At 39.1% G+C, this 26,362-nt stretch overlaps 2 protein-coding genes across 3 annotated transcripts; both read right to left on the bottom strand.

Annotated features, from left to right (window-relative positions):
* Nucleotides 1-245: 245 nt before the first annotated feature.
* On the bottom strand, nucleotides 246-15,295 carry LOC117292259 (heparan sulfate glucosamine 3-O-sulfotransferase 6-like). 2 transcript variants are annotated; one of them, XM_033774249.1, is made up of 3 exons: nucleotides 15,191-15,295; nucleotides 2,554-3,158; nucleotides 246-1,849 (listed from the first exon to the last, which is right to left on the bottom strand). In XM_033774249.1, the coding sequence occupies exons 2-3, from the start codon at nucleotides 3,102-3,104 to the stop codon at nucleotides 1,204-1,206; spliced, it is 1,197 nt and encodes a 398-aa protein (XP_033630140.1). In that variant the 5' UTR covers nucleotides 3,105-3,158; nucleotides 15,191-15,295; the 3' UTR covers nucleotides 246-1,203. The 2 variants fall into 2 exon arrangements, with proteins under 2 accessions (XP_033630140.1, XP_033630141.1); XM_033774250.1 differs by lacking the exon at nucleotides 15,191-15,295 and adding an exon at nucleotides 14,600-14,618.
* A 2,097-nt stretch (nucleotides 15,296-17,392) lies between these two features.
* Nucleotides 17,393-25,964, bottom strand: LOC117292258 (dynein assembly factor 5, axonemal-like). The gene is made up of 9 exons (XM_033774248.1): nucleotides 25,098-25,964; nucleotides 24,240-24,348; nucleotides 23,071-23,303; nucleotides 22,032-22,241; nucleotides 20,985-21,128; nucleotides 20,152-20,320; nucleotides 19,543-19,841; nucleotides 18,696-19,044; nucleotides 17,393-17,987 (listed from the first exon to the last, which is right to left on the bottom strand). Exons 1-9 carry the CDS (start codon nucleotides 25,956-25,958, stop codon nucleotides 17,857-17,859), a joined length of 2,505 nt encoding a protein of 834 aa, XP_033630139.1. The 5' UTR covers nucleotides 25,959-25,964; the 3' UTR covers nucleotides 17,393-17,856.
* Between the last annotated feature and the right edge of the window lie 398 nt (nucleotides 25,965-26,362).

Raw genomic sequence — 26,362 nt, 5'->3', positions numbered from 1 at the left:
TAAAAGACTTCTAGCTAGAAGTCTTTTAGTTAATATTTGAAAGCAGTCAAATTCGTCAAACAAGGGTGTCTTTTCTTTCATAATATTTTCTCACAACTTCGATGACCAATTTAGCTCAAATTTTCACAGGCTTGTTATTTTATGCTTATGTTGGGATACACCAAGTGAGAAGACTGGTCTTTGACAATTAACAAACGTGTACCTTCCCTTAAATTGTCCAAATCTGAATCTGAATTTTAATGGAAACATCACACCAACTTTTTGTTAAAAAGAAAATGAAGAAAATCCAGTTTTAGATGTGGGAGGAAAAACCCGATAGGGAAATTCCACACAGTCGAGCAGGGACTGAGAAACCTTATTCAAAGCAAGGCTTCTGTTATTGTCATTCTGATGTGCTTGTTCGTAATTTAAAGCTTTGAAGACAAGACAACTTGTTCTCTTGGAAACAACTGACTCTAGAAAATTCATCATCATATAAGGCCTGATTAATTTATGGGAGTTATTGAATACTAGGATTCCATTGTGTAATTCATAATTAAAAAAATTAATCCCTCTTTTATGAATTACCAATGCTGTTCCTCTTCTCTTAAACAATTAAACATTCACAAAATAGAATGTTTTACACTGCATACATTTCAAACTGCACAGACTCCACCAAAGTCTGGTAACTAGACCTCTTTGAATGGAGTCAGTAATGCATAGTCTTCACCACGGATTCTTTACACGAGGCACCGATTCAAACGACCCTTTTGCATAAATGATTATGATGTCACAAGCTATAACAGCGCCCTCGATGAGGTCTTAGGAACAACCATAATTGTCTGATAGTTTTGCTAGGTGTTCAAAGTAAACCATGTTTTCGTTGTTCGAAATAGCGACCTCACAGAGGTCAAATAAACAACCACGATTGGCTGAGTGTTTCGCTAGGTGTTTACAGTCAAACATATTTACATGTACATTGGTCGAAACAGTGGCCTCACTGAGATCAAATTAATCAGCCATGATTGGCTAATGGTTGTGCGTGGTGTTCACAGTCGAGCGTGTTTTCGGTGTGTGACCTCGGCGAAGGCAACGTGAGTTCTTAAGGGTCTCATCAAGAATTTTAAGGTAAGGTGGGGAAACCTTTAATTTTCAATTTGCATGTAGAGAAACTGTGGTACTATCCCCTTGGACACATTGAACATGAAAAACAACTTGACATTTTCATAACCTTGCATGTTTTGAAATCGTTTCGTCGTCCCAATGGAAGTTGATTCCCGTCATTTTGTAGAATTTCTCATTGTGCGGTCTGAAAAACTCTTCCAGGCAATGCAAGACACGTGTATCAACCCTCTGGTGAGGGCGCCCTTTGTTCTCCCCGAGACACTTCACGTCTTTCTCCCCGACCACCTTCAAGCATGGGAATCCCTTTGTCGCGTTGAAGACAAATGATTTCTCGGTGATGGTTTTCCGGATCTGCAGGAACTCTTGGACCTTCTCCATCTCTCGTCCAGGGGTCTTCACCAGGTTCTCTCCGTTCACAAACAGAAATTGTTTGAGTGGGAAATACTTGAGCCAGTTCTCCAGATACTGGGCATAAAGGCCGATTTGTATTGCACTCCATCTGCTGTCTACCTTGCAGCTATTGTAGTTCAGCATGGCCTTCTCCTCGAACGGCGTATTCTTACCTTTGCTGAGGGACTGGGCGTGATCGGAGACCGCTCGTAGGACGGGGTTGCGGAAGACCACCAGGAATTTGGTGTCCTGTCCTAAGCTGCGTTTGATACGGACTGGTGCCTCATCGCTGACAAAGTAGGAAGGGGTTTTCTCCATGGTGATCTGACTCGGGTAAGAGTACGGCATTGCTTTTCTAGATCGGAGAAATGAAACAGGTGATCAAATTTGAATTTGATATGCTACACTATTTTTACTGGCAATTGGGCAGCAAAATTTGCCTTAAGGGAAAATGTCACCAAAGAATGTTTGGATTTTGGATTGACAGTGTACAGGTGTGTGACAGCTGGTTTATTGAGAAGAGATTTGGTTACGTAGGTTCTTGTTAACCTTTATCATGCAGCGATCTTGCTTAGAACTCTTCTATTCGACCCACTGTAACCAAACCGAAGCTGTAAGGAAAAGATAGTCTGGTTCCTTTCTCATGATGTGAGAATTAGACATGCCACTGTCACCGTTGTATTCAGATACCTGACACAAATTACCACAGCATGAAAATGGTCCGTTTCATACTCTTTGAGAACAACTGAGCCCTACTCATTCAGGCCTATGCTTCGTGTTTTGAAAAGGCAAGGGCACAAAGCATTTTCTCATTGGTAAGGGGCACCACATGAGGAAATTGTAAATTTCCACTGGGGCATTTCAAGGGCACCAAAACAATGACCAGGGGGCATGGAGGCAATTGCCTTTGTTGCCTCCTTGAAGTACCAGGCCTCATAACCTAATCAGCTAAGTGCTAAACACAGTCCTCAGCACAACAGAATTAAGTAAAACACAAAATATGCAGTTGGAATTTAATGGGTTGCAGGTCCTTCCAAACACAATATAAAATGTTCTCACCTGTACCAATCCATGCCTCTGTCAAAGTGTCGATCAAAGAAGTGCAGCTCCTTCCCGCTTACCACCACCTGAGGGTTTCCCCGGAGGAACTCAAGGAGGGCCCTGGTTCCACCTTTCTTAATCCCAATAATGATAGCCTTTGGAAGCCGCCTCTTCTGCTCGCCCTCCAGTCTTAGGGGCGGAGTTTCCTTCTCCTCGTCCTCCTCATAATCCTCGGTACCGTCGCTACTCGAGGAGCTGCTGAGGTCCTCCTCAGTGGGGCTGTCCTCGAGGGACTGCGCCCGAACAAGCTGTCGATCAACAGGCTTGGCTACTAATCGCAGCCGCGTTTTTTGCAGCCTTGTCCCAACAGTACCCGTAATTCCGTTTCCCTCCGCCTGGAATGCCTTGTTGTGAGAGTTTGTTGTGATGACCTCGGCGTCACTCGCCTTGTCACCAAAGGAGCTCATCGAGTAGGCCGTGAAGGCGATTAGGCCCAACGCAGCGAGGATGAGGGCTTTCCTCCGAAAGCGCCATCCGACATTTTGAAGGCTGTCTGTAGTGGTGGACATTTTATGGATCTGTCATAGGTTCTCTCCATTCATGTACATAACGAAAAGTTGCACCTGTATGAATTAGATTTAAAAAAAGTTAATAACTAAAGGCGACATATAATTTTTCTGAGTATTTCCGATGTTAATACTCCAAACAAAGATAAGGTTACTAACTAAACTTGCAGTTTGATTGAACAGTAAGTTGTCAAATAATCAACAATGCAATCTAATTCTGTTGACTTTACCCCTTCCCCTGCCTTGCCAACCCATACTTATTGTGTATGACTGACTATAAGAATGTATAATTAATTTCATAAATTTATTACATCATAATACAGGCAAAGTATTCTAGCTGCTAGAAAAAACACATTTAAAGGGCGGTCTCCAAGATCAGCATGTTTTGTAGTGCACTCATTTTCCAATAGAGAGTCCTTCATGAAAAATTGTCATTTTGTGTATGATACTCGTTCTGAGCAAAGTTTGAAACATGAAGTCATTGAACTTAAAATACAAATGGGTCAGTACATTCCAAAGAAGAATTTTTGTCAAAAGGTCAAACTCAATGTCAAAAGGTCAAACTCAATGTCAAAAGGTCACCCTCAATGCTGTTTTGATTTTAAAACTATCATCAACATTCAGGGGAAAAAACCTGAAAAATTCTCTATATACAAAAATGTACAGACGATTCTTTCTGAGAAGGGGGGTTGGGTGGGGGGATTCCCAGGTTCGAATCGCACTGCATATTTGTAAAAGCCACTATGTATATAACATGTAGGGCTTATCACACATTAGAGTAGGGTAAAGGTAAAACAGAATTATCATTTGTTTTCCCTAAAACAAATATTATATCTGATGGAGAGTTTTGATGCTATGAACAAATAATTTTTTCCACATGGCCTAATAGCAATCATGCATTTCATTAAAATATAAGCTAGATTGATTGATGAGGTTATACAGTGAATGCAATAAGAGGCAATTCTCATAGGATGGGTCGTTTGTGTCTACTACATCAAGTTCCTCTAAGATAAATGTCTTTAGACTTTGGACATTTGTACAGGCATTTACTGTACTCCACAACGACTCTTCATACGATAAGAACATAACATGTCATGGCCGAACAGTTAAGAGCACCGTACTCAAGCTACAATCCCGGCCATATCTTGTTGGGCCCCCCTGCCCCCTTTCAATGCTGGTTCCAATTGCCAATCTTCATCTGGGTTACAGTCAGCATTGAGCAGGGGCGGGAGAATAATTTTTATTGTGAATGGGAAGTGCACAGGAAATTGTTTTATGTAACGTTATGTAACGTGGCCCAAGCATTTTGGCCAGGATTGTAGGGTGTTCCTAGTCAGCAGAGTGTGGGTTTGAACTTAAGTTGTGGCACTTGTGTCCTTGAGCAACCATAATTGATTTGTCCATTTTTCTATACTACTGGTAGTGTGATATGGTGATACGAAAAGACCCAAGAAAACACCTTGTACAAGGGTTAGGGGTTTATCCCTGTTGTTCATGGTTCCCATACAATTGTAGCAAGCACCCCTTCGCAAGCTACAGCTTGATAATTGTATACTTGGTTTCATAATCAGAAATTAATAACCAATTATATCAACTGTGGTGATTTTAGCCTTGCTACCTTGAAACCTCCCAAACCGGAAACATGCAAATTGTGCATGAATTGATTGATTGATTTTATATATTTATATCCAAGGCAAAGGGATCAAATGTCAAAAAAAACAAAATAACAACAACAACATTTATGATTTTGTAGCAAAGATTCCTAGATACTGAAGTCAGATCTATTTCCCCAGCACAGCTGTCGTTCTATTCACGCCTCTATGAATGCATTTTGCAGTCAGTCATGCTCCATCACTCAGGACTTTTAACCATATAGTAAGTAACCATGCCTTAACATACACACTTTGCACACTGTTCAAGTCACAAACCCATGACAGGCCCATGCCACGGGTCAATTTTTGAAATGATGGAAACAGGTGTACAGGGCCAACCAAGGAAAAAACAGTTTATTAAAACATGTCCCACTCGGTCAGAAAGAAAAAATTGAAGCCAGGATTTGGCGTCCCTTCATTTGCAAGAGATTGCTACTTTAACGTATAATGTAGATATCAATGCGGTGGTTTATGGCTTGTCAAATTCAACCAGGCTTCAACAATGTTAATGAGCTATAGGCCTATAATTCAAAGGTAGGGTACGTCAAATGATCCCCCAAAAATATGTGACACCCCACGCTGAAACCTAGGCACAAATCGGAAGTCATGAAATGCCATTAAACATTGAAGACAGCAAGTCAGCTTTGAATTTGATATAAAATGTGATGTATGATGTAACACAGTAAGACATGTTAGAGCATGGTTAGAGTAGGAATGAAACAGTTTGTGTTGAGAGGTAGGCCCAAATTACAAGGTGTTATTTGAAAGCTCTTCTTCTGTACATTTTGACGAGCCACAGAGAGAGCACAGAGTGTGCCTATTTTCAGGGATGGAGTGTCACAGTAACCTGAAACCTTCTTTTGATAAAATTGAAACACAATTTCATAGGAAGAGATGCGTAACTTAAAGGTAGTGCTTCGATGTACTTCGGTTAAATGACCCCGAAAAGAAAGGGTGTTTATTTTTATCTGAAAGCCTACTTGTTTTAAATAGAGATGAGAAAATAGAATTAGCTGTTGCAAACAACTTACCAACCAAATGGACCGAGAGTATAAATGCAAAAAATAGTTAATGGCCTGACGTTTCGACCCTAGCAGAGTCTTTCTCAAAGGCTAAATGACAACACACCAAACATGAACAGGTAACTAAGTGAAACATAAGCAGTGAAGTGGAAATACATGAATGGGGTTAGAGAGCATACATAAAAAAGCAGGGGGTAAACAATGAATAGGGGGACAAAAAGGGGGGGGGGGTGAAAGGAAGGGGCTGGCTTGACCACAAGCAAGAATATGGAAACACAAAGGACAACATCAAGGGTGGTGAGGTTGGGTAAAAAGTAATTTATAATAGTGAATGAGGCTCGGGCTAAAAGGCTATGGGGAAAAAAAGGAGACCTCCATAAAATCTGGCCCCCAAGAGCTGTTGTCCCGAGAAGATTGTCTGTCTGAACTACATCTTACATGTAACTACGTACATTAGGCCTACTGCCATGTGCGAAAATATGTCACAAATTTTTTAATTAACTTCAAGCCTGATGCTTGACATCTTGCACGAGCAATAAGTCAGTATTTGTGAGGCAGAGTAGTTATGTTGATTTCAATAATACCAGGTACAATGACTTGCTTTCATCACAAGTGATCGCTTAAATTTGAATTCCTCAGACTAGAGACAGTTGCTACACTTGGAGGTAGGAAAAGTGTATACTATACATGTCCAAGGTTTGCAGGCAAGCTTTTGCGAAGCTGAGAAAGAGACGACCAAAACCCAAATCTGAGCATGTATGGCTAAATGGTAAAGTGCTTTACTTTGTTTGTCCATCCAGAAGTTGCTAAACAACAGCTTGCCCAAAACCATGTGGTTTAGCAACCCTTTCTTGAGTCAGTGAAATATAATTTGATTGTTTTGACCAAGTCATTGTACCACACACTATACCAAATCTAACATGCAAAAAAAATATGTTAGCTGAAATAATAAAGGTCTAAAGTGGGCTATTATAATTATTATTGTTATTATTTTATTTGCCATAACACTAACAGTACAAAACACAATACAAGACAATATACCCCGAGATGGGCAAGGGACAACAAAAGTAAATATTTACTATGATCCGTAGATCTGTTGCCCCACATCTGGGGTACACAATAAAATACATAGATTTAACATAATAAAGTATACAAAGCAATAATAAAGGCATCCACAAAAGTGTGACATTTGAGGAAGCTGGCCTCAATTTTAAACATTGTATGAAAGAAAGTAGCCCTACAAGTATCATATATTTTGTCCAAGGCTCAAATTTTTTTGGGGGAAATTCACAAGACCACAGTTCCATGTGATCTTTTTATTATATTGTTGCTGTTTACATTTCTACGGTTCATGTGAGTTTTTGTGCAACATGTATATTTTATAACTGTATTTTAATGTGCAAATCGAGAAAGAGATTTTAATGGTGGGCATGATTTATTTAAGAATTGAATTGAATTGAATTGAATTGAAAATGAAGGGAATCCTGTAATCAATTAAAAACTATTTTAAGATTAATTTACGGAGTACAAAATAATAATGTAGCATACATAGATTTTTGTAACTATTTCAGTCCATTCAATTCAATTCAAAACGCCCTACTCTACCTTCATTTTAACTCCGGTTTCTTCCAAGCACACACACTTCTCACAAAAAGAAATGCTTTTCAAATGGTTCACACTACCAAAACTAATGTACCCAGTTCTTGCATCTCAGTCACTTTCATACAAAACAAGGAAATTTGCGTGCTGTTTATGCACTGAATTTTACAAGGACTTTGTTACATAACCGGACCATTCACACTGTACTGAATACATGTAGCATTCATGTTCGTTGTTGAATAGTGTCCGTTATGCAAAGCAGCGGTACTACAATACTGGACAAGGTTTTTATTTTAGCCAGGACTTGGTGATAAAACCATGGAGGTAGAACTAAAAGGGTGTCCAAATTTGCTGAAATGGGTTCAAATTGTTCACTTACAATACATTATTTTAACATATACATTTAAAAAGCAGATAAAACAGGGTGTCAAAATTTAAAATTAAAGTGACTGGACACTATTGGTAATTGTCAAGGACCAGTCGTCCCTTGGTGTATTTCAACATGCATAAAATAAGAAACCTGTGAAACATTTGAGCTCAATTGGTGTCTAAGTTGCGAGATAACAATGAAAGAAAAAACACCCTTGTCACATGAAGTTGCGTGCTTTCAGACACTTGATTTCGAGACCTCAAATTCTAAATTTGAGGTCTCAGAATCAAATTCATGGAAAATTACTTCTTTCTCGAAAACTACGTCACTTCAGAGGGAGCCGTTTCTCAAAGTTTATACTACCAACCTCTCCCCATTACTTGTTACCAAGTAAGGTTTTATGCCAATAATTATTTTGAGTAATTACTAATAGTGTCCACTGCCTTTAAGAGGGTGTCATTACTGTCATCAATGTGAACACTAGGATTTAGTCAAAGGGTGTCCAGATTGTTCATTACATGTACATGTACATATAACACAGGGTACCCACATTAAGAACAGGGGGGGGGGGGGTCCAAAAGAAGTCCAGGCACCCCTCTGGCCATGCTCTGGCAAACACTGTACATGTAGCCTACCTGTAGGTACATACACGCCTCTGTATCATTCACAAACATCACTCAATGCTAACAGTCCATTGACACCATATTTTGATAATGTGCATTGAACCGACCAGTTGATGAGTCTTTCTCTCTTTTCTTCGCTTCATTTCAAATGTTTGATATGATTGGAACTTTACATGTAGGCCTACATAACATTATAATGTGCTGTTTATAGATGACATTAGTGACGTCACTGATTGTTCATCCCGTGCTCAGAGTGTTTCAAATATCCGAAACAGCTTTTAAATGTGTTTGTGCACAAACACATTTCTAGTTTGTTTTTTGCCTTCTGTCTGTGTAAAAGCACTGTGATACAATTGTTAGTAAGAGCGCTTTATAAATGCCTTTGTAGTATAGCAATATTGAGAGTGTGCGAGTGCATGAGGTACCTTCGGAAAGTCCTTTCAACCCCTTTGCATTGTACTGAGTCCTGGTAGAGCCTACATGGTTTTCCTGGCCTCACAGTAGCACTACTCTTTCCCAAGGACCCCTGGTTGTACCATGGTTGTACCTTACTGTCAATGTGTGGATTCAGTCAAAATAGCAGGTACAATAAGAGGGTTTACACACCAAGGTCTTCCAATACTTGTCTTAATCAGGGGCATAGGGAGCACAGCTTGACTTCTATAACGTCTTAACTATACTGGGACAACACCGTGCCAAAGCCTTAGACCCGTCTCCCCGCTGGGGTGTTATGCGCAATCTGTTGGTGGCAAAGTTCTAATTTATCACATTTTTTAAAATTAGGGATTTGGGTGGGTCACTTGTCCCGGTGGTGGGCGATGCGATTTTGTCTCGGAACATGGTGTGCTGGAATTCTTGTAGTATACTTCTAACCTTGTTCAGCACACGAAATGTTGCATATTAAGTCTGTATCCTGTGCAAGTCTTGTTTAAATCACAAAGGGCATTTGTTCATCCATGGTTACATCATGGAGTTCCAATGCTTTACATTAAATGTTCCTCAGCCCAAATATACATTTAGTGCATGTTTGCCACTAAAACCAACAAAATACAGCTTAGCAAAAGTATTGGATTACAAACTCAAATACCAGGCCTACATGTGATGTAAAGTTTCTGACTGGTTAGTTCCCTACCCATTTGTTGCCTAACTCGTATCACCTTGAAAATCAAGTGCAAATAAATACACGAAGGTGATGTTATTATGATTGTAAAGGTGACTGTAGATACACACAGAACAAGACCTTCATTGTCAACACAGTGTGTGATTCTTAACACTAAACCGACTCAACTCAATGGGCATTTTACTCATGTCATAATTCCGAACAAAACCCAAACTCCCATTCAACGCCAGTCAAATCCCCCTAATCCAACGTGCACAAAGACTGCCTACTACCATGGAGCTATTCTCATTGCTACTTCTAACTCTGCATGCTAGTGTGAGAGTATTTCCACCATCACTACTATCCTATCAATTCACAAAATTCATTCCGCAGGGACAGGGGCACGTTTTGATCGATTTTACTTATAATTTTGGAAACTGTAATAACATTTGTCATGGGTCATGACTTCATTCCAATAAATAGAGGGAGGGTTAGCCTGGTACGGTCCCAGTGTGCCAGTAAAGTATTTTCATTGCTACATCACATACGTACCTGGGTTTATGGCATGAAAGAAGTGAGTGACTGGTAGTTAAAACCAGTAAAAATGTCACGGAAGAAAATTTGTTACTTCATGTAGTAGGTGGTCAAAGTTTGATTCGAAAAATGTAAACCTGTTCAACAAGTGGCGCACTGTGCTAAATGCACACAAGAAGCCGTGCAAAAAGCAAACTATGTGCCACATTTTTCGGAGGAAAAGTTTGGTGCACTGTCGCAAATTTATTTACCTATTAAGAGTCAGTTCAGGTAAATAATTGACATACTTGCTCATGGTCAAAAAATGAATTTTTTTTATACTTTGTGGGTGGAAGGGCCTTGGGGTGCAAGTAAACAAAATTGCATTTTCAATTCTATATATAGCCCGTTGCCATGGTTACGGCTCATTTTGTTTTTTGGCCATTTTAGGCCGATTTTGGGGTCTGAAAAACTTTTTTAGCTCATATTTACAACTCCACCCCACCAAAATGCAAAATTATTTCAAAAAACCTTTTATATCACTACAAAGTATCATCCTTGGCCTTCCTTGAGAAAAAAAATTATTGCTTTAAATATCACCCTTGTGCTATTTTTGCATCATGCATTACAGTATGTTTTTGGAACTTGCAAAATCGACATTTTTACCCTATTTTTGGACCCCAAAATGTCAACTTGCCAGGGGTCTCAGAAAATTTTCCTTTAGGCTGTGATTAGGGCCAACATTGGTCTTTCCATATCTGGTGTCAAAAACTTGGGCAATTGTATCCTGTTGTGACAGTACTGCCTCAAAACTAGACTTTTTTCCAAAAAACGTGAAAAATGCCTTTTTAAGGGTCTTTTCACATAATATCGACATACGTGTCCATGGTAAAAAAAAAAAGGAATATTTTTCTTATACTTTGTGGATGGTAGGGACTTGGGGTCCAAATAAACAGCATTTACATTTCAAATCATAATATAACACGTTGCCATGGTAACAGTTCATGTGTTTAGGCCACTTTAGGCCGATTTTGGGGTCTGAAAAACTTTTTTTTTTTAGTTAATATATACAACTCCACCCCACCAAAAAACAAACATATTTCATAAAACCTTTTACATCACTACAAAGTATCATCCTTGGCTTTACTTGAGACAAAAAAATATTGCTATAAATTTTACCCAAAATTTCATTTTTTCAGGGGTCTCAGAATATTTTCCTTTCGGTTTTGACCTTTCTGGTAAGAAAAACTCGGGCAATTGTATCCTTACCAAGTAAATTTTAAGTTAATATTTGTTTTGAGTAATTACCAAACATAAGCCTGTGTGTTATCACTGATTGTTATCACTGAAAATTACTGAACATTTTCAAGAAATCAGGCCACACTAAATGGAAGTCTTTCGAAAATAACTAGATTTCTAATAACCTGTTCTCAATGCTACATTGTGTACAAAAGTATAGTAATGAAGAGCTGCCCTTTATATTTGTTGGGTATCATTTGTGTATGCTACGCATATCCAAACCTATTCTCGTTATCTTTCATCAATAAAAGTCAGTAAGTTGCCCCCTGGCATGACTGGAGATTGGTCCACCTTTGTGTCTACAATTCCCTCAACTCCAGCCTAGAGCGATGAATCTCCATACTGAGAAGATTGCTTTTGGTCTCGTTGGAACTTAAAGGTGGGGGGAAAACCTTGGAAGTTCGGAGGGGGAGTATTGCCAGCATTGTTGAAGGGTTCAAAGGTCATCCGAGATGACTGAGATTACTTGAACACTCCAATAACCTTTTGACCTTCCAAAACTAATCAGCCAGTTAAATCGTAAATACTTGTAGCGTATGCTTTTCATTAAGACTTTAAATCCGTATTTCACAAGGATTACCGTACAGTAGTTTGAAACAGTGTTCATTCTGCAGGCCTCCACACAGACACAGCACCCACAGCATTTGCCAAAGTGCCCTCTGCAACGTTTCAATACAAACTTTCACCATAAAATGGCCCCTACCAGAGGAAATTTGATGTGCCCCTTCAAGCGTAAAGTTCAAGGCTTACTCTAATTATGAAAGGTGGACTCTAGAGGATTGCGGAAATATTTGCAAGGGACTTATATTGTCAGTCTGTCATGTGAAACAATCCGTTGTTTATTTTTAGAAGTCAGGCATTACTTGGGAAATTGGTCTTACCAAGCGAAACATTTCTGCTACTGTTTTAGTGTGCATCACCCTAACAGTATAAACTGGAACGCGTTGAGTTTAAAACAAGTTCACCGTACATCATCATTTTGATGTTATATGATTAAGAACGAAAAATTGATACAAATCCCTGCATTGTAACTGATAACCAACTGAACTTGCACTCTCGTCTCATGGAACATTGTCAATTAATTAGGCCTACATGTACCTGGTGTCATGTGAATATGTGAAGTGTGAGTAGAGAAGTAAACAACCTGCGATCGTAAAATTCATAACAAGGAAACTTGGTTTTCGTGTGAAAAGGAAAAGGGCTAATAAAGCGGAGCAATTTATCATATCTTGCTAGAACTGTCTCTGGTGGACCAACGATTTCTTATAAAGGAATGTGTAGTTAGGATACCCTCCGTTATTGCAACTAAGGAATGTCTTGCTTGATAAAAGAGTATCTTTTATCTGATTTATATCAAATACTTTTTAAGGAATTTTTGTAAAATCTACAGGATTGTTCACCGCCATGTACGTATGCATGAACTAACGGGAAGTTTTGTGCTTTAATTTAAACAGATCTGGTGTGGTACTGTACTACTTCAAGGACAATGGTAAAAATTGTCGGCTCAGTGCAACAAAGGTCGTTAATTGAAATGGCATACTTTTAAATAATCAAAGGTCATTTAGTGAAAAAAAGTGCATATAAGTTTGAGAGTGAATATTTAGCCAAATCCACAATTTAATGTTTTTCTCATAAAACAATTTTTTGTTTGCCAACTATTGCTTTGAAAACACTATGGATTGCTGTCTTAGAGTGTGTTTTGAATGATCTAAGGCCTATAAAAATGTATTACCTAAATTTTTGTCATTTAGGTACGAATATCAGACCATTATTTTTAAAGAGTACTTGTAAGTACTTGCTCCCCTCGCATGAAATTTTGTCTCTGAAAGGGCAGGGCAACTTCCCTATTGCAAAGGGCAGTTTCACTTTGGAAATCTTAAAGTCCGTTGGAAACATAGCCCCGTAGGGGCACCAATGCCAAGAACAGGGACAACAGAGGTCATGACCTCATGACCTGGCCTCCCTGCAATTCCAGGCATGTATAAAGCTTGTCTGAGGAGAGCAATTTTAAAAAGCACTCCTTCAAAATTATTGGGGGCAAAACACAATCAGTGCGATGTGGTGTTTATTTGCGTTTGTTTATGTCAAAATAAAATCAAATAAACAGTGCATCGTCGTTCCTATGTCATAATCAAAGCAAATAAACACCACATTGGTACGATGTGGTTTTACCTGCTGGGAATATGTAAGAAAAATACCAATCCACCTGTCCAATCCCATACTCCGGTGCAAGCATGAATCATCAGCAAGTATGTTCAAAACTAAGCATACATATAAGGCCAATCAGATATTCATAAGATTGTTTTGGTTTCACTTTTTTTAGACCCAACATTTTCAGCTCCGCTAAGTGAAAGTATTGCTGTCCTTACTCTATGGTATCCGTAACAGTCAGTAACACTAGAAAACAATATTTCCCTCATTTTGAATCAAGTAGGCCTATTGTGTTTCAAGTACATTTCATTACTACATGTATCTACCTACTTCATTATTAAGTACTTCTCAGTAGGCTACAACAATGTTGGCATTATTATAAGCATCAAGTGGTAATTTCACAACAAGGAAATATTTTCTTGCAGCTTTACGTCTGTTTCACTTTCTCTGTGGCATTAGTCCAATAAGTGAAACGAACCACCATTATATAAAACAAAACTCTTGAGTGTTCACTTTTATTTGTTGCATTTTCTTTTTTTCCCTTTTTTTTTTTACCGTGGGATGGGTGGTTTTTAACTGTGGGGTGGGTTTCAGGGGACATTCTTTGTGGCAGGCTGGCTTTGTAGAGGTGCTGTAGAGGTGCTGGTCACCTGTTCCTCCTCGCCATTCACTGGCTTGGTATTTTTAAGCTATTGTGATTCTTTGTTTCTTTATGTGTCGACTGTATATTTTTATGCCAGGGTAAAGTCTAATAAATCTAAACTAAAACTATAATGCACAATGCCTGACCCAGTAACTGGGGTGCTGTATTTCGAAGAAAAAAAAGGGTACAGCGCCCCCGTTACTGGGTCTAAAACACTGCCAGGCCATACATCAAGGAAGCGACGAAGGCAATTGCCTAGCCTTGATTATCATAACCCCTGGTAAATGTCAGAAGAGTATTTTATTATGTAGGAATTACACAACATACATTATTTTGTTGTTGATATGATGAGTAAAAAAAGCGGTGGTCGGAATCAACATCTTTTCCAGATGTATTTAAATGACTCATAGCCCCGTTGTCCTAATGCAAAACATAAGTTGGCTGTTCAGCATGTTCAGTGATTGATTGGATGTAATTAAACTAGGGACAATCTGGAGTGCAATTTCCTCTGTGATAATTGTATGTACCTTCTGTTGAGGAACAATTAATTCCTTTGTTACATCACAAAATCTTATTGGACAGCCAAAATGTAGAGGTTGCAAACTGCTGCTATCTCCATATTGCTATGCCACACAGCATAGATAGATAGAGCAAGGACCAGATGCTTTGCACACACACTGACACAGCAGTCACTTCACACAGCACAGTTGAGTTTGATTCTGGCTGCTGGAATGGAAAACGATAATTAAATTCCCTATTGCCAAACATTAATTTGTGTCCAGTATTTCTTAAGCACTTCCCACAGCATTCGTAGTCAATGGTCATTCATCCAAGGCCATGACGGAAGACAGCCCGTCGTGACCACCCGCAGTGTGGACAAACAATCTACGGCCACACCACGGCCGGGCATATATGGCGTGATCACGCGAAATCACGCAATGGACATGACGGTCAGTTTTTCACCCCGTAGCTTTCCCACGAAGTCTCCCTGCTCGTCGTACAACCAAAATACAAGCTTTCAATATGTGCCCAACATTTGCAACCTTGCACCTATTTTTCACTCGTAATACACTCAATTATCTTGTATGTCATATAACAAAACATGGGCAGAAACTCACCTGTTTTACGTGGCAATTGCATGGAGTGTTGTGGTCATCATTGTTAGGTAATCTTGAGCGGTATTGTTGTGTGCAATGCTGGTCATCAAAATTGTACACACACACAACAAGACGTGTATTTTTGTACGATTAGTCAATCGTTTGTTGTGTGTGTACCGCGCCGCCGCAGATTGACTGTGTACATTATTATGGGAGAGCGCCCTCTGTTGGTTACTACTAATCCAGAGACGACTGCATAATTTTATTTAGTAGTTTCAGCCCACTGGTATTATCATAATTTAATCAGCGTTCTCTTTATGGAGATTGAATAACATATTGTATTTCTCACTGAATTTTAGCTTTGGTGGAACCATGTAGAACTGGTGCAAAACTGCATAATTAATCCAGACATTGATAATTAATTGTATTTCCAAAACTCACAACGCACATTTTATTATTTACTGTATTATCATAAATTATTTCCTTCAATGAGAAAAAACACCAACGTAAAATCCAATAATTTTCATTCAATATTCTGTACTTGTAACCACTGGTGAATAAACAGTTTTTCATGAGTCATTTTATTCCGATAAATAAATGATTTATCTCACAATCGTGGTTGAATTGAATTGAAAACATATCTGTTTTACTTAAGTTTCAGGTTTTTTTTTTTTTTTTTTAAAGCAGACACAAATAAAAGAAACAGTCGACTGACACACAAAGTAGTGCACAAATAAAATTGTGTAACTTTTATCTACTTTATTGACGTTCAATAAAACAAGTAGAAATATTCCTATTCTTAAATAGGACCATGACAAAATGAGAAACAAAATCTGCAAGAAGGAAAATCTTGCTTAACAAACACAGTCTGTTAGCTGGTATCCATTTAAGCTTAATAGCTCTCTGAAATTTTGTGAATATTTGTCAAGTAAAAATAACACTATCAGAGAAACATTAACAACATGAAAATATACATTGCATAGCATTTTGTTGACAGTACCCAATTTATATCCCTTTACATTATGACGTCTCAAAATCAAACAGCATCTTCACTGAGCTCAAAGGAAGATAGCTCAAAGGAAAACCTATCATTCATTGGGTCAGAATTGTGCATCGTGTGTACATGTTTGCACATTTCCATTGTTTTACCCTTGCGATGCCCAACTTTGCAAGCTTAGAGGCCTATTTTGCAAGACCAAACTTATCTGTGCTAAATAACTAAAACAAATTAATCACACTTTATCTTGATACTTGACTGTTTGAACAAAATTAAACAATAACGTAATTATACACTACTTCTTGACAAGCAGTCCTCAACCTTTGCAAAGACTATAAAATCAGTACCTTCATTGTTTTTTCCTTGAAATGCTCAAGTAGAATAATGCAATTTCACTTTAAAATGCCTCTTTACCATGTACCATGGGTTTACCACGAAAGAGTACAGCAAAAAGTACTTTCCCCTTTACGACAACACAGTACTAGGCCTAGGGAGCTATAATATAAATGTAATTTTCAACCTATTAATAACAAGTCCCTCAATATATTCCTATTGACATCAGTTAGTCATGTGTGAATTTCCAACTGAATGATCAATAATGACAAATGCTTCTAAGTTAAAGGGCAAAGTAATATCATGAAACTAATGGGCATGGTGTTAATAGCAGAGAGAACCAAAACACATTTTTGATAAACCTTGGAGTACCAGTATCTGAAATGATTTCTGAATCACGGTCTTCGCACTGACAAAAACTAAATTAAGTAGTAAACTGCAAGGGAACTGACTGTAAATTTAAATAATTTTGGGTGAGGCTAGCTAGATAGCTCAGTTTGTAGAGTGCAAATTTTTTTGTATGCATTTCTGATGACCTATAGAGATAACCGTTACATAGGATTGTTATGTAATGTGTATGCTTCCCTGGTTACTGGCCTATGACCTTAAAGGGTCTAGCTACTTTTTTGTAGGACAAAAAATACAATGTCCACAGGTTTACACTAAACTTTACACTTTTAACAGTTTAAAGATAATAGTAGAAAGCTTCTCTGAAAATATTACTTGCTGAGGTGATGTAGTTTTTAAGAAACGAGTAAAACAATGTCATAAAAATAATTATGAGACGAAAATTATTTTAGCATGTAAAAACATATTTTCATGACATTGTTTTCCTCATTTCTCAAAAACCACAGCACCTCAGCAACTAACATTTTAAGGTACGCTTTCTACTATCATTATCTTCAAACGGTGAAAGTTTAATGTAAATCTGTGGACATTGTGTTTTGTGTTACAAAAAGTACCATAATCCTTTAAACTATGTTTGTCAAGCCCAAAGAGGTTCAGGCCACATGATCTATGTGGACATATTACGCCAGCGCTCTGGCTTTGTGACATCAGATGAAATATCTACATGCATGAAAGACAGAGAGATATGGGGACACTTCTCTCGTGAAATTATCGGCCGAGGGCACCACTCAACATAGAAGAAATAAGAGTGTTACTCTACTCAAAACATAGACCCTGAATTACAGATGAAATATCTAAATGCATGAAGGACAGGGGCGATTCTCTCGAAAATACCAAGAAGTTATAGGCTGAGGGCGCTACTCAACATAGAAGATGTTGACCATAGAAGATGTTGACCGCATGATGTCTTCCCCAAACCAATGGTGTAATTTCACTTCAAGGAATTGGATCATCCAGTAAGGGTCTTGACATGCTGGATGAGCTCATCACAGAATAAGAAGCTCCGATGTTTGTGTCGAACCATCTCGACCTCTTCAAGGAGAAGATGAGGATGAAGGGGTGCCGCTTGCTTCAGGACGTCTGCAGAAGAGACGAGAAAACGTTACATTAAAAACATCATAAAGATAAGACGTGTCTAGAAAATAACTCAGTTACAGTTCTGCTGCTAAGGATTCAAACTACCTCCAGCCATCAGGCTAGCCCAGTTGTCAAGTGGTAAGAAATCTGGGGTGGATTTCACAAAAGAGTTAAGACTTATCTTATCTCGACTTATCGAAAGTTACTCGTCCTAACTTAGGATTTCCCATACGTTTTTAATATCTCCAAGGACTAGTCCTAACTCTTTGTGAAATCGGCCCCAGCTCTAGCAATGTTACTGTGATTTGCCTGTGGATTTTTTCACAGAACTAAGGAAAGTACAAATCAACAGAGTATACCGTGCTTAGCACATCGGTGAAAGGGTAACAATCAAATTATGTTCCAGATACACGTATCGCTATTAAGGGAAGAGGTTTGGCCAGATGTTTCTGGTACACTGTGAATGGCATGGATGTGATTTCTCGACAAAAAGGTGAGGTGGCTCACTATATCACATCCAAGTGAGCCACCTTACCACTTTTGTAGAGAAATCACACCCAGGCAGTTCACCGTACTACTGGGAGGTGAACGTTCTTAAGACATTTCTGGACCAGTTAACATTTTGAGCTACAGCCTCATGTTCATGTTTATGTTCCCCAAAATTTGAGCATTGTATAACGATTAAAAACAAACAACTGCAAAGCCACTAACCAAGAACAGCCTGTTGGATGTTAGAATCCGGATCGTCAAGATGGATCAGCAGCCCTCTGTAGAGAGTCTCAAGGTGGGCCTTGTACAACCCCTTGTCGTAATCCTCAGGGAAGCACTTGAAGAAGGTCTCAAACGTCTTGGCCACGGCGATGCGTATCTCGTTACTGCTGTCATCCATTCGCTTCAGGAGCTCCATGTACATTGTGTGGAGGCGGTCGGGGTCAAAGGTCGATCCGCAAAGGGCGAGGATTCTCTGGATGACACGGCAGGTGATGAGGCGGGTAGAGCGGCTGCCGTCTTCCAGGAGGGATGTTAGTTGAGTCTGAAGTTCTCCTATTACACTGCTTACCTTCAATACAAAAGAAGAAACAAGTTACTGTCTTTTTCTCTTAATAATAAAAAATAATAATGACAAGTTCTTTTAAAGCCCATTTCACAATAACCATTTCAATGCGCTTGACATTAGTGCACTGGTCATTGGACCAATAGCATTCCTTTTTTAATCTTTCTCAGCTCCCTTGGGAGAATACAACCTGGGAAACCAAAGGCTTTTTCATACACAATGCCAACCTCTACCCTCCAGGTACACCCTTATACCTCTAGGTGAAGAGAAGTAATCATAGTAAAGTATCTTGCCAAAGGACACAAGTGTCATGACCTGGACCTGAACTCACACTCTGATGACTAAACCACCAGAACTTGAAATCGATGCTCTAAACCACTCAGCCATGTTACCCTACAGACATGATGTTAATCCGGAGGAAACTCGTTCAAATTCTGCCCCATATATATTTGTCTTTCTTTAACCCCAAGTCGTATTGTATCCTTGTGAGAAATCCAGACTCACTTGCTCAGCTGTTAGAAGGCCACTTTGAAGCAGCGCCCAAAGGCACGAGATAGCCGTGGTCCGAATCGCGGTAGCCGTCCTCCCACCATGCCACACACAATTCGGTACAATCATCTCCTTCACAACCACCAATGAGAAATCTCCGAATTTCAGTCTGGCGCCCTCAGACTCCCCAGCTTTCATAACGAGACGAGAGAGAAGGGAGAAGAATTTGAGGCGGAGCTCTGGGTCCTTGTCAGGGTGGAGGTTGACACGGATGACCGGGATGATGTCCGTCAAGAGCTCACTAACCAAAACACCTGTTGAGAATTTTGAAATGTAATTTTTTTTTTTTTTACACACAGTTGAATATGAACAAAGAAACTTGATTGTGACAAAGCTTGTACGGATTACGTGGTTCTTTCTGTATTTTTTGTATTGAACAGATCAGGTTTTTCTCTCTTCACATTCCAAAAGTGCTTTGAGACCTCACTGTAATTTGGCACTACATAAATTTTTTTTATTATTATTAATGTCATTTGACGTTTAATCAAAATTAATCAGAGACAAGAAATTCTACATGTACATTAGTTTTTTCAAACATGTTCTGGCAGCCACCATTTCACCGACCTGATTCAGTGAGCAGTGCATCAAAGATGGGTCGCTCCACCGAGAAGTTGGTCCACTGCTCGTAGTTTCCTTTCAAGGAGTCCAGAACCTGACGGGTATGTGCTCTATAGAGGGCGCTGTTGTCCTCCATGCCCTGTATTTTCGCAAGCGATGTGATGCCTTCCCGGATCTGTTTGCGTAAAGGAATAGTTTGTTTAAAAGAAAAAAATGGCCTGACTTTGAATGAAGGCAAGTGTTGCAGTTTTGTGATTGGATTCCTGCTTGTACATGTCAAGCCTCCAGATCAACATTGTTTTTTTTGCGCCTTGCCCTAGTGTTCTCATCCAAAATCACTAGGATGGGCTCAGCTTCTTCAAATTCTTGTTCAGGATGTAGAAATGCACGATGGGAACGATGGACCAAAATCATAATAAGTAGACATACAAACAGCAATATGATAATGCATAGGGAGCCATAGATCATAAATGTTCTTTTAAGATCAAGGTTTTAAGAAGAATATGACGATTAAAGCCTTTTTTGTAGTACAAGACCAAAGCAAGTATCTTGCTCACGGACCACGACTAGGACTTGAACCCACACTCTGCTGATCAGAAACACCAGAGCTTGTGACCAGTGCGTTTGGCCGCTAAGGCCAAAACACACCCTCATTCATCCACCCTGTGACCAAAGAGCACCTTTAAACTGCTCAGTCCAAGACACACCATAAGGTGTACAATAAGGCTAATAACGCTAATAGTCAGTGTTAGTGTTAATATTACAGAAATACACACGGTGGTATTGAAGTTCATTCAAAAGCAGACCAAATTTTATAAAAAAAGTCTAAATATAATTACCCTGGTCTTCAGGTCATCATCCCTGGCCAAGGCCAATAGAGTTACGAGTGTCGTAAATAGCTGTAGGCTGACCTCCGAACATTGCTCTTTGCTGGTAGCGAGGATAGCTTGGATGCAAGACAATAGTTCAACCTGATAAGATGTCTAATTAACAAAACAAGAGAAACACCAAAAACAGATTTGAATACATTTATAATGCTCCGTTGATCTAGTTTACGATTGTTAAGTGCAGAACTAAAGAAAGGTATGGTAAATCAAAATAGACCAATATATAACACCATGTAACGTTTAACAAGGTGATGCGGTGCAATGTTTCACCAACCATGCCAGAAATTCTTGGGCAAAGCTCTTTTTGTACCGCACAGTTTGGGACCTTTAAATGGCCACTATGAATGCTGCTTTGCAAACCATGTAAAAACAAAACACTTGTCACCCTTTTCCAAATATGCATTGTAAAATTGGTCTATCCTTGGCAAGCTGGAGAGGGCACACTGTAGTGATGTGAACAACAGAACTTTACTCCACTTATGGGTGCAGTCAACAGAACAAATATCCATCCATGCACATCCATTTGAATGTTTTCACATGGTCAGTCAACAAAGACAGACAATGGGGTTGGTTGATACAGATGGACTTTATCAACTTTCACTCCTATAGTAAAGGCAGTGACACATTTGGTAATTACTCAAAATACTTATTAGCATAAAACCTTACTTGGTAACAAGCCACGGCAAGCTGTGGATAGTATAAACAATGCGAGAAACGACTCCCCCTGAAGTAACAGAGTTTTTGAGAAATAGGTAATTTCTCACTAAAATAATAAAACACTTCTGGCCAGAAGCCTTTTATTCCTTTCTGAAAGGACACACTATTTTGTACAACAAGGGTGTTTTTTCTTTCATCATTTACTAGCAACTTCAATGACCAATTGAGTCCAAACTTTCACAGGTTTGTTATTTTATGCATATGTTGGGATACACTAAGTGAGAATACTGGTCTTTGACAATTACCAATAGTGTCCAGTGTCTTTAAGGGTTCGTTACTGACCTGTTCATTCCGACACACCTCAGGATCCACCAAAGCTTGACACACACTCATCAGCTGAGGCTGAAGGGTCTCCGGTTTGGAGCCGCGGATCAACCCGGCCAACGTCATCAACACGCCAGGGCTCTGAGCGCTGCGCACTGTGGGGTTCACCAGCTTCCAATAGATCTCTGGATCCACAAAGAAACCGACTATCTCAGCCGAGAGAAGGATCTGAGAGATGAGAAGTTTAATTTCAAAAAGTTAAAATTAGACATTTTAAAACAAGAAACGTTAAATGCATGCCTGATACTTCAAGGAGGCAACAAATGTGATTGCCTTCATGCCCCTGGTCAATGCCTTAGTTCCCTTGAAATGTTCCAGTAGAAATTTACAATTTCCTCATAAGAAAGGTGCCCTTGCCCTTTCAAAGACGAAGCATACAGACCTGAAATTGTTTGCAACCCTGTGGAGACATCTTTTCTTCTTTCCTTTGTCCCTGTAGTTAGGAACCTATACACAAAATTCCTCGTGGACAAGTATGTGTGTAGTGGAAACCTTTTGTGTTTCCGTTTGTTTTGTTCTCGGTCTCCAAGGAATTGATATTAAGTCAACATATTAACCTTTACCAGGAGGTAGAGGGTGTGCCACATTCTATTGATATCGGTTTTCTTCACATTGTGCCCATTACACACAAAAGTTGTATTTTACTAGTCAAAAACAACTGCATGGCAACTTTGCGACGCAAAAATGTTTAGACGAAATCTTTCCCTGGTATGGTCTACATACAATCATCCTGATGCTCCTATCTAGTGACAAATACTGATATCTTAAATAACAAAGGGGCCTCAATTTTATTTGATGAAGCCTGTAAGAATAAAAATTTGCCAAGCACCGAAAAATCTTGCTGAACTGATATTGGTTAAGAGACAAAATTCCAAAACATTTACAATGTTGCAACTGGTGCCCCACTCATTGCTTGCTAAGCAGTATTATCTGCTTTGCTAAGCAGTATTATCTGTTTAACAGCTTTATGAAAATGGACCCCTGATGGTAGACCTACCTGCTGCACAACCTCCCGTTCCTCATCCCCACATGCTCTGTACATTCCAGACAGTAGTTTCTCCATGTGCTGCGTCGTGTGATCCTCGCTGTTGAGGAGCAGCATCCTGAGCAGTTTTGCCGACATGATCCGATTGGACGTCGTCCAGTCTGTGAGGTCGTTAAGCAGTCCTGGTAGAATCTTGGACAGGTTGCGAAACATTAAAGTGCGACATCCGAGGTTGGGTCTCGTTGCTGCAATGGTGAATTAAATGAAAACAATATTTGCAATTAACAAGTTCATGAATATTATGACAATTCTAATCATTCTTTACTGGAGTGTTGAGATGGCGCAATGCTTAAATTCAGGCAGGCACAGTGTTAATTACCCCCTTAGGAAGGATTCAGGCAGGCACAGTGTTAATTACCCCCTTAGGAAGGATTCAGGCAGGCACAGTGTTAATTACCCCCTTAGGAAGGATTCAGGCAGGCACAGTGTTAATTACCCCCTTAGGAAGGATTCAGGCAGGCACAGTGTTAATTACCCCCTTAGGAAGGATTCAGGCAGGCACAGTGTTAATTACCCCCTTAGGAAGGATTCAGGCAGGCACAGTGTTAATTACCCCCTTAGGAAGGATTCAGGAAAAAGGGTCCTAGGGTTATCACAGGGTCAGGCATTTTGGTATGAAGTAATATAGAAGAAGAGGATATTTGATAAAGACAGATAACTATGCCAGCCTGTAACTTGACACCATGTGGTAAATGCATCTACACAATACACAGTCAACCCTCCTACTGTCTGACCATTCAATATCATCCAGTGTTTTTGAATGATAGATTTTAAACTATGTCAGCTTGCCAATTGATATCATGTTGCAAATGCAAAGTTCCACACATGCAAAAATCAACCCTCAAACTGTCGGACCATTCAATCCCACCCACTGTGTGATTTTTAATGACAGTCCGGGATATGGACACATTAATGTATGTATCAACACAGTATACAGATGTAAACAGTAAGTTCTGCCCATAGTTATACCACCATACACAATAAAAATGGGCAGTCAACTTTCAGTCAAGGGTTTATAAATAAATAAATTTAGAAAACATAAAGTTTTTTGAACTACCTTTCTGTAGTTTATGATGATGAAATATTAGTTTGTTTGTATTTTGTAAATTTTAACATCGTACTTTCTCCTAGAGGTAAATCCACCATCTTTCCAAAGTCCAGCTGATCTTTAAGTTCTTCCTCATTCTCCTGGGCGTACTTTGCTCCAATTTCATCCCAGAGTTTGAAAGCCTTATAAAAAAAGAAATCAAGAAAATTAAGTAGAGTGAATCTTTCACAGAATTATTTGATTAAACACACAATTGTATTCTTTCTAAGCACTTGAAATATTGTCCATCATAAAGTCAAAATTTCTGAACATTTGTTTCCGTTTTTTTGGTGATCCAATGCAAAGTTAACAAGCTCAAAAGAAAGGTTTCTTTTTAACTGCTCAACAGTAGATTTGAAACATCAACAAATAGTTAAGCTTCGGCGATATCGATTTATTTTATTCACGATATATCGCCGACAATATATCGCGATATTCGATATAATCGCGATTAATGAAATTTGACATCATCAGTCTTAAAACTCCACGTGAAAGTTGTAACAGAGACAGTCCTAGCATAAGAGAGGTGTTCTAATGTCCTATTCTTCTGGTTTTACTCCAAACCTATGGGGTGCAAGATGTCTCAGCTAGCAAATACATCGCGATATTTAATCGATATATCGCGATATTTCGATTAAAACCAAATCCATCCGATATCGAAATCGTGTCCAAATTAATATCGCGATTTTCGATAATATCGTTATATCGCCCAAGCTTACAAATAGTCAAAACTTTGAATACTATCAAGTAAATAATCATGGTCTAACTTACACAAAATTCTGATAGTGATACAGTGCAATAAATGAACCTCGTTTTATACTAGTGTAAACAGTTCAATCAAACTTTGTTTTAAAGTTAAAATAGAAAAAATATGAGAATTCAACTAAAATACCTTATTCTGTATATCGGGCAGCTCATCCGTCTGACTCGAAAGTAACAATGGAATTAACTTATGATGGAATGAGTACCTATCCACAAAGTCCAACAACCATCCACCAACGACATCCGTCACCGCCATCCGTACCTGTGGTGACTGATCAAATAATCGCTGTGCCAGATGCGATATAACCTGATCCATGGGCTTGTGACTGCCAAACTGCAGAACATCACCGATCGTTAGAATGCACTGCGTGCGAACTTTGGCGTGTTGATGGCTAATGCATATTGAAAGTGGCTTAATCAGACTCTCCGACTGCATGTGAAAGTGCTCAGGTATGAAACGGGCAATCAAACATGTACACTTGCAACTCTCTCTGCGAACATCTGGAAACGGATCTACGATGGTTCGTTGCAAAACATTCACCAAATCGTCAAGATACGGACCAAGTTTCTTCTTTGTTATGTTGGTAATTTTTACAAGTAAACACACAAGACTCAACCTTAGTTCTTCAGATGATTCAACTATTTCTTGATTTCCAAGCCGTTGGACCACGGTGGGCATGAGGTAGGGTAAACAGGCCTCGGGGCACGGGACAACATCCACGAAATCAGACACGATATCGATGGCTAGCTCTCGGCATCTCTCAACGTTGTCTGCAAAACATTTCAAAAGTGGTTTTACTACACTCTCAAAAACGCCTTGCAATATCTCCGGATCGACAGCAGGTTTCTTACCCAAAGTTTCCTTGCGGATACTTTCGAGTGCCTTCTTTTTAGTGATGCGGTTGTTTTCACTTAAGCAGTTAATATGACGGGCTATTGCTTGAAGAATTCCAGCAACTTCAGATTTTTTGCTTTCCACGTTGTCCGCCATTTTGTTGGTAACGACTCCTCGTTCATAAAACAGAAAAATATTGTTGCACTAAGTAACCAACATATAGATCTTAAATTAATTTTAAAGAACTTAACCTTCTAATAAAAAGTATGCATTTATCCTCAACAAATTTTTTCACTATAAAATGTAAAATAATATTGTCAAACAAAACTAAATTCACAACAACGTCAATAAATTTCTGTAAAAGAATTTAACTTGAAAAAGGGATCCGACAAAAGGAATAACCCTAATTTAGGGTGGGGCTTGAGCTGTTGGCAAACTTGTGTATAGGATGCAAGGGACTTTGCATTGTTTCCTGTGATAATATTTCCTAATAACCAGCGACTTTACAGCAAAGAAATGTAGTTAAAATGCCTTTGATGATCATGAAGGTAAGAGAACTG

Source organism: Asterias rubens, chromosome 7 (assembly GCF_902459465.1).
Source record: "Asterias rubens chromosome 7, eAstRub1.3, whole genome shotgun sequence".
NCBI lineage: Eukaryota > Metazoa > Echinodermata > Asteroidea > Forcipulatida > Asteriidae > Asterias > Asterias rubens.
Note: the sequence above shows the minus strand (reverse complement) of the source record. Positions and strands in the feature narration are given on the sequence as shown.

Bases quoted from the DNA above. Each gene is read 5' to 3' on its own strand.
- LOC117292259 (XM_033774249.1), bottom strand. From the start codon at position 3,104: ATGTCCACCACTACAGACAGCCTTCAAAATGTCGGATGGCGCTTTCGG. The intron at 1,850-2,553 runs GTGAGAACATTT...TCTCCGATCTAG, and splicing joins AGAGGCATGGATTGGTACAG to AAAAGCAATGCCGTACTCTT.
- LOC117292258 (XM_033774248.1), bottom strand. From the start codon at position 25,958: ATGGCGGACAACGTGGAAAGCAAAAAATCTGAAGTTGCTGGAATTCTT. The intron at 19,842-20,151 runs GTCGGTGAAATG...AATTCTCAACAG, and splicing joins TGCACTGCTCACTGAATCAG to GTGTTTTGGTTAGTGAGCTC. The intron at 17,988-18,695 runs GTTAGTGGCTTT...TCTCTTCTGCAG, and splicing joins CATCCAACAGGCTGTTCTTG to ACGTCCTGAAGCAAGCGGCA.